The 8,663-nt window shown below is 33.4% G+C and overlaps 1 protein-coding gene across 1 annotated transcript; it reads left to right on the top strand.

The window, feature by feature from the left end:
- The first annotated feature begins 1,429 nt into the window (after positions 1–1,429).
- On the top strand, positions 1,430–2,337 carry il13 (interleukin 13). The gene is made up of 4 exons (XM_059526812.1): positions 1,430–1,658; positions 1,744–1,788; positions 2,027–2,158; positions 2,248–2,337. The coding sequence occupies exons 1-4, from the start codon at positions 1,524–1,526 to the stop codon at positions 2,335–2,337; spliced, it is 402 nt and encodes a 133-aa protein (XP_059382795.1). The 5' UTR covers positions 1,430–1,523.
- Positions 2,338–8,663: the final 6,326 nt, after the last annotated feature.

Raw genomic sequence — 8,663 nt, forward strand, 5'->3', positions numbered from 1 at the left:
TCTAACGTCTTATAGAATGTGGTCTTTTCTCAACTGACTGCTTATCTCAATACTAATAATTTGTCAGACAAGTATCAGCTGAGTCTTAGGAGGCATCAGTACGGAGTCAGCCTTGTTAAAGGTGTTGAATGACCTTTTAGTAGAAGCAAATTTTGAACAGGCTTCCACTCTAGTCCATTTAGGAAAAGCAGTTGGAAAAAAACAGTTTTTATCATCTTAGATCCATTGCGAATTTGAAAACCTTTTTAATGGCAAAGTACTTAAGAAAGAGACTGTGATTCATGTTTTTGTCAATGCTAGGATTGATAATTGTAACTCGTTGTACCTTGGCGTGTCTAATTCTTCTTTATGTTGTCTGCAACTGGTTCAGAATGCCACTACCAGGTTCCTTACCAGAACGAAAAAGAGAGACCATATTTCACCGATTCTTGCTTCATTACACTGGCTGCCAGTTGAATTTCGCATCAAATATTTAAATCTGCTCAACCCTGGCACCAAACACATTATATAATAATTATATAAATTGGGGGAAACGCATAGCTACTTTAGGATGTGCAAAAACAGATGCTTTGTTAATTGAATTATTATTATTATTATTTAATGCATCTATTTAAACAGCAAATATTAATTTCCCAACCTTAAATTGGATACTTTAAAAATATCATCTTCACATAACATATCAAAAGATCAAACCAAGTTACATTTATTTTAAAGAAATAATCTAGTGTTTTGCAGTAGGTTTTGAATGATAAAATTATACATATAATGTGAGGAATTATTTAAATATTGTCTTTTTTAATAAATGTCTAGTGTCAGATGTTCATGGAACATGTCCATAGTTAAAGAGATGAAATACATCCGTGGTTATTCTGCTAGGACATGGGGGGGGGGTAGTTTAGGTAATAAATGTTATTTAGTTTGATCATTAAGCAATGAAATCCACACATACATTAAGTGTGAATTTATGAAACTCACCACTGTGTCATTAGAAGGATTACTTGCCACACATGTGCTTCTAAAATTAGCTTTAACATTTAAGTTATAATCACCCAACATCCTAAAACTTTTTTAATCAATGGACATTTGCTTCCGTCATCTGTATGACTAAAGCATCTCCAGTGAATCGATGCTACTGCTGCAAAAGCTATCAGTATTAATCACTTGATTTTGCAGTATTGAAACTTATTTGCAAAAGCAAGCAAACAGTGAAGATTTAGCCTTCAGCACGCCATCTGGAGGTCTGATACCAAATCATTATGATCTTTCTTGGCCGTTGTCAGTGTCAGTCCCAGGAAATCAGGACAATATGACAAATCATCAACCTCATCTTCAATCAAGATATTTAGTGAGTGCACCGTTACCAGCCAATGAACGAAGCTTAGCTTACCTTGCAAAAAGGAAGCTTGGTTGCCAAGTCTATTTCCTTTCTGAGAGTATATATACACAGCTTTCTGCAGTGGAGGAATCAGGTCCCTCTGGATTCAGACAACCAAAGCCTTGAGAAACCCAAGCAGACGGACAAAATGAAGACTATACTACTGCTCGCTTTCACTGTCATGGTCTCCAGCGTTCCTTTGGAAAACAGCGATAAGAAATTATTGGGAGAGCTTATTGATGAGCTGGAAAGAGAAGTGAAAAGATTTTCAAAGGATAACGAGGTAAAGTTAAACAAAACCAAAACGGACTACTTTAATATACAAAGTAGAATGTGTTTGCAATATTTAATTTGCCTTTTATTTCTAGGGAAATGAAATCTACCTGACAGAACTGCGAATGAATGGCTGTAAGGTGAGATGATACAGTTTTTTGTCTTGTTGTTTTTTAAGTGCTTTATTGGGTTTGTTCACTTTTGTTGCTCTCATATGTGGTAACATTTGAGGCTGAAGAACAAAAAAAAAATTCCTGCTGTGAATTTTACATTTCTGTCAGCTCTTGTAAAGCGTTTTTTTTTTATGCTAACAATCAGAATAAAAAATGTTTGTGGATTTAAGCCCTGGTCTTACATGTGATTTCAATATCTTTGCAGAGTGAGTTTTTCTGCCAGGCTGAGCAAGAACTGTTAAAGGAGGTTTCTGGACGGTCTGGTGCCAAATTTGAACATTTCCGTACTGACAAGACACTAATGAAGAATTTACACAAGTATAACCAGTGCTATGGAGTAAGATGAAATCTGGAACTTGATGTTTTCTCTATATGATACCACTGTCTTATTTGAGTAGAATAACCATAACATTTACTTTATTTCAGAAAACCTGCAAACCTGCTCATGAAGACCAAGAAATCCGTCTGGGTGAATTCTTGAAGAATCTCTTGACATGTGTTCAGAATTTATATTGACAAGTCTAGTAAAATTAATTTTTGAAGGATCAAAATAATTTTATAGCAGTATAAAATACATACTTTAGCAGTATGTAATTTTGTACCTGAAATAAATTTGCATAAAAATAAGTTTTCTATCTTAAATATGGTCTGATGTTTTACAATACTCATTTTGTGCAGTATTTCTGTGAAGGGACCGAAAATAACTTTTCAATGAAGCGGTGAGGGCGCACAAATACACTATGCATTTTTAGAGAGAACCCCATGATGCATGTAGCGCACGTCAAACCTCTGTCCTGCAGAGTTTAACTCCAAAACACCTGTCTGGAAGTTTCTAGTAATCCTCAAGAGCTTGATTAGCTGGTTCAGGAGTGTTTAATTAGGACTGGAGATGAACTCTGCAGGACAGTGTCTCCCCTGATGTAGTGGCTTCTTGACCTTTTGTCCACACACGTCTCCTTTAACCATTACCACTATATAGTTGTTTAACCTCAGGAAGTGAAAAACAGATGTTGGGTTAATTTTGTTATTTATTTTAATGCATTAATCAGCAAATGTTAATCACAGATATTAATTTTTCCAGCTCAATTTGAATATTAAAAATATATGATAGCTTTAGATAATCTATCAAAAGAACAAACCTAGTTGTATTTATTTTAAAGTTCATTTTAAACATTAGTTTAGGTAATATGCCTCATAAATTAGTTTTGAGAAAAGATGTAATTTGGTTTGATCATATTTATGCAATGTATTTCAATAGCACATGGATTTTAAATATGACTTGACTGTCCAATTTTTTCAAGCCAATCTATGAGACTCACCAATGTGTCATTAGAGGGGTAACTTGTCATGTCTATGGTTTTAAAAATGTTTTTTACATTCGAGTTGCCATCTAAGATCTTAAAATTTGATTTCAAACATTATTTATCATCGGACATTCGCTGCTGTCCTCTGCACTGTAAACACGTTATTTTATAGGCAAAATTCTGAATTGTTTTTACAGAATTTCCCCTTTTTTTCATTAAACAGTAAAATGCTGATGTTTTACATATATTTGCTGTAATTAAAAGTTTTACCATTAAAATTACAGTATTTCATTGTAAGTAGCAATTACATCAAAATTATGTTTCTTAAAAGACAATTCATACTATTTTTACAGATTTAAAAAATTCTTTTTACATAAAATTACTGTAACTTTTTTATTGATTATTTTCCTGTTCATGACACAAATTTATGTAAAATTACAGTAAATTTACAGTAAATTTATAGTGTTTTAAATGTATCCCCCTTCAGAATGTTCCCTCCCAGGAATTACTTTTATAAGAATGGTTAAACTATATAACCATTATATGTATGGCCTATAATATATTGCTACCTCGTATGTATTTGCATATATATAAATGTGTGTGACTGTAACTTATGTTGTCTATTCAGAGAATGATTTATGATTTTTTATCTTTCACATCTACTGCAGTCCGGTTCACTATGTTCAGTCAGAATAAATCACTTCCCATTGCTGTGCACTTGTAATGACATTTCAAGGCTCTTAAGAGGCTAAAAGCACGTTTACAACAGGCCCTGTTTCAGTCAACTAGGTGCAAATTTTAAAAGGAGGATAACACAGCAGGCAACACCAATTGTTTTTAATGTTCTCGGTAGTGACAGCACTCCACATTTACAAACAACAGAGCCAAATGTTAAAATTGACTGGAGTTCTCCTCTAATAAGAATGTTAATGTGATGTTTTATAAGGAAGACAAGAAATGTATATATTGTAATCAGTTTTTTTTTGTTTTTTTTATTTACATGCATTTTATTATTTTTAATGATTAATGTTAAGTTAATGATATCAGTTTACCTGTGCAAAGTTTGGAAATTTTAATGAATGCTTAAACTTATCCATTTCATTAACCCTAAATGTAAAGATTATTTTAGAATATTTATTTAATTTTGATTTCAGGTTATGTGGAAAAGCCCGTGCTTGGTGGAGATCTACAGCAGATGACAACAGCATCTGCTAGTTTTAGTAATTTTCTACTGGGCAAATTGAATTCGCATTTTTATCAGGTAATTAATATATCCACGATATATATACACCGGCTGAAATGTTTTGAAATCACTTTTACCCTACCTGTTGGAAAAAATCCAGTCTCTGCCTGTGTATGTTTGATTGACACAGAGATGCTCCTCTGTCAGTCACGGATTATGGAAAGTAAAACATAAATCTATAGGGGTGGTTGGATTTATTCACGCACTTTAAAATAATCATTTAAAGCTTCGTGTCCGGACAATATGATTTCAAATTGCATCAACCATTTAATTAAGATATTCAGTGAGTGCACTGTTGCAAATGATGTAAAAGGGAAGCTTGGTAGCCAAGTCTTGCCTTTCTGAGAGTATATATACACAGCATTCAACAGTAGAGGAATCAGGTGGCCTTCAATCTACCAAAGTCTTGAGAAACCCAAGCAGACAGACAAAAAGATGAAGTTGATCACTTTCACTGTATTCGCCTCCCAGGATTCCTGAAAATATCAGCGAAAAGACTTCACCGGCAGAGCTTGATGATAAGCTGAAAATGACCATGAAAAATGTCACGAAGGAGCCCAAGGTCAGATTTAGCTAAAGTGTAGTAACTAGTATAGAAACTAGTAAGCTAAAACTGTCTATACTTTAGTACTTTAATAAACAGAGCAGGATGTGATTGTAATGTTCATTTTACCTGATATTTCTAAAGAAAAGAATCTTACCAGCAGGGCCGGCCCTGACCAATTTGCTGCCCTAGGCAAGATTTTACCTGGCGCCCCATGCATCACAGCCCATTTCACCCTGTCATTGTGTTCATGATTTAGCATATATATATATATATATATACACACACACTCATTACAGTAGAACTGTTTCCAACACTCATAATAAATCATCATATTAGAATGATTTCTAAAGGATCATGTGATAGACCGGATATCACATGTGACTGAAGAATGGAGTAATGATGCTGAAAATTTAGCTTTGCATCACAGAAATAAATGATAATTTAAAGTATAATAAATTGAAAACAAATTATTTTAAATCGTAATAATATATCACAATATTACATTTTTTTCTGTATTTTTGATCAAATAAATGCAGGCTTGATGAGCAGAAGAAACTTCTTTCAAAAACATTAAAAAAGGTAATGTTTCCAAACTTTTGGCCTGTACTGTATCCCCCCAAAACTGCACAACTGTAGAGTAAAACAATAATAAAAAAGTGATAATAAAAAATGCGTCTTAAAACTGACATGATTGTACAAAATCACAGTCTGGGGACTCAGAATTCAGAACAACTGCTAACATTAAGTTTAAGGTAAAAATAACTGCCATGAAATTATAGTATCTTACTCCTATGCAATAAATTGTTATTTCACTACATCTCTTTACCTCTGTCTTTATCCTCTTCTCTTCTTTTTGGCACTGGATCTATCGCAGACTATGCTCATTTATAATGTGTCATGTAAACTCGGCCTTCCGTCACAATCAGGAAACTTTCACCGTGTCTAGAACTGGCGCGAGCTGCCAGGCCCGTTTCTACGAGCTGTGTGTTAACAAAAGCAGTGCTGTCTACATTGGATGCGGCGTCGGGCACGCTCCACAACAAATTACCAACAACTGATCGTGGGCGCGCTCTGTTTCTGACGCACTTCAAGCACTCGATGGGCGGGGGAAGATTGAAGAGCCGGACTTTTTTTTTTTTTTTGCTTTATTTGGTAGTATTTCGAATTAATGGTTTTTAAATAGTAGCCTATTAAAAAAAAATAGTTAAAAAAAAAAATTCTCTCGTTCACTCATTCTGGCGCCCCTATGGATGAGTGGCGCCCTTAGCATTTGCCTATACCGCCTATGCCGTGGGCCGCATAGACATGTATAGAAAGGCTAGATAGCTTACCGGCGCTGAGAGCCAATGGGACCCGACGACGTCACACGGCGGCCATCTTAGGACAGGACCGCTCGTCCAGTTATAACATTAAAGTCTATTGTGCATGTAGTGCTAAAATAACTATATTTTGCTCAATTTTCAACCGATTTTCAAACGGCTTGGTGTGTCATAAACTTCAGGGATGCGGCTATTTAACTGCATACTTGTGAAAAATTATAGCCACGGAGTTTATTAAGAAAATAGTATATTAAGTAGACTAGACAGGTAAAGTACTAGGTATACCCATACACACACAGTAATGATGTCAATATTTATAAGGTACATGAAACATGAAATAGTGCAATTTAGTTTATTACTAATATTTACATTATTAAATACATGTGTAAATGTATGTATAATATAAATCTGTCTCAAGTTGCCATTCTGTAAAATAAAGAGAAAAGAGATGGGTCTGTTTTTTTTTTTTACTTAGGTCCAAAGGCACACAATTAGAAAAAACTTACAAAAAAAATATACAAAATATACAAAAAAAAAAAAAAAAAACATTAAGACACAATTGGACACAAAACTCTTTCCATCAATACAATATAATCAATATGTAGCGGACTTCGTCTCGCACCACAAAGAACCACACGACACCACTGGCTTCGGTGGACCACGTCTGCAGTTTATTAAAAGACAGGACAGGGATTAACGGCACGCAAAATCACTCTCTGTTCTTTGTTCTGTCTCGCTCAAGTCCAAAGCTGTTCTGACCATTTCTAACAATAAACTTACTACATACAGTGTCTTGTTTCACTTATTTCCATTCAAAACATGTATTAGACATCATATACAATACAACCTTAGACAAAGTCAATCAGGTAAATATATTATCAATATAATATAATATAATATTTAATATTAATATATTTATACACACATACAATTTCATACTTTGCAAAAAGAAAAAAAATATTTCAATCTAACATTACAATGACATGTGATCGTATAGTGGTTATTTTGTAACAATTACATACCTGCAGTTTATTAAAAGACAGGACAGGGATTAACGGCACACAAAATTACTCTCTGTTCTTTGTTCTGCGAGAGTTGCGAGAAGAGAGAGAAAAGTGAACCTCTGTCCCCATTAATACTATAACTGCAGCTGATTAACGACTCAAAGAAGATACATAGCTACAAATACACAACTGAAAACATAAAATGATAATATACTTTAGACAAGTTTAACTGCATGACATTAAGAACATAATACACTTTTATTATTCTATTTAAGAACCAAAATTATCAGAAAAATACCACCAATAAAAATGGCGCGGGCGGTAACTTGAATCAACTGGGACATTCTACCAGAAACGTACATTTTCTATCCCAAAAGAAACAAACAAAAAGTAGTATTAACCTTCAACTTTAACACTGATTTTAACAAAGGAGATAGTGAATAATTGTAAATTATTGAAATCCCACCTCTGCACATAATAATTTTTGAATAATAAGCATTTTAATATGCAGTTACTTTTAAAAAATCAGGCTCCGTCACAGACATGGCTGATATTGTAAGTGTGTTAAAGAATATGCTCTCTTCTGTACAAATATCATCATTTTAATGAGGATCTGTCCCTTATTGAAGGAAACATATAATTCATTAAAAAAAACACAGCTATCAGGCTGATTTTGCTTGTTTTGTGGGCTCTTAGATAAAGAATGACCATCAGGTTCACATAATGTTGTTGAATAAGGGGCTTTTTGGGTAAAGTTTGTTACCAACGCATTATTGTAAATATATAATCCAGTCTTTACTATCACTATATACCCATTTCAATAATTGTTATAATCAAAATAGCCATTTTTGGACTAAAATATACTTTGTGACAGGACTGACCATGGTGTGACAGGGTTGACAATGTTGTGACAGGACTGACATTTTTTCCATCAAGCATTACGATTTACATTAAAATGACCAGATTTTCTCTGTAAAACTAAAAAAACTAAATGTTTATAATTTGTAGTAATATACTAAAAATCTGTATTTAAATAGTGGATAAGTCTTTATTAATAAAAATTAACCAAACACAATTAACAATGGGAAAAGATAGTCTCGATTTTAAAAAGTGAACAGTGTTTTAATTCTCTAATAGGCCTATTATCAGCCTCTTTAAACCTGTGTATGCTACAAGTAAAATTCATTAATATATCCTATATGTTATCATATATCTTTACCCAGATTCCTTATTGAATCAGTAACTTAAGAGCTGTATAATAGAAGAAACAATACACACAGCACACTTGTCTTTGGTATTATTGTATTGTACAAAACCATTTTGATGTACAACCAATTGATGTATTTAATTTTTTGTATCAGCACTAACAAGAAAAAGACATTTAAAAAACAGTCACTAAAACAGCTAAACCTGTATTTTTACAAC

This window comes from Carassius carassius, chromosome 36 (genome assembly GCF_963082965.1).
Source record: "Carassius carassius chromosome 36, fCarCar2.1, whole genome shotgun sequence".
Taxonomy (NCBI): Eukaryota; Metazoa; Chordata; class Actinopteri; order Cypriniformes; family Cyprinidae; genus Carassius; species Carassius carassius.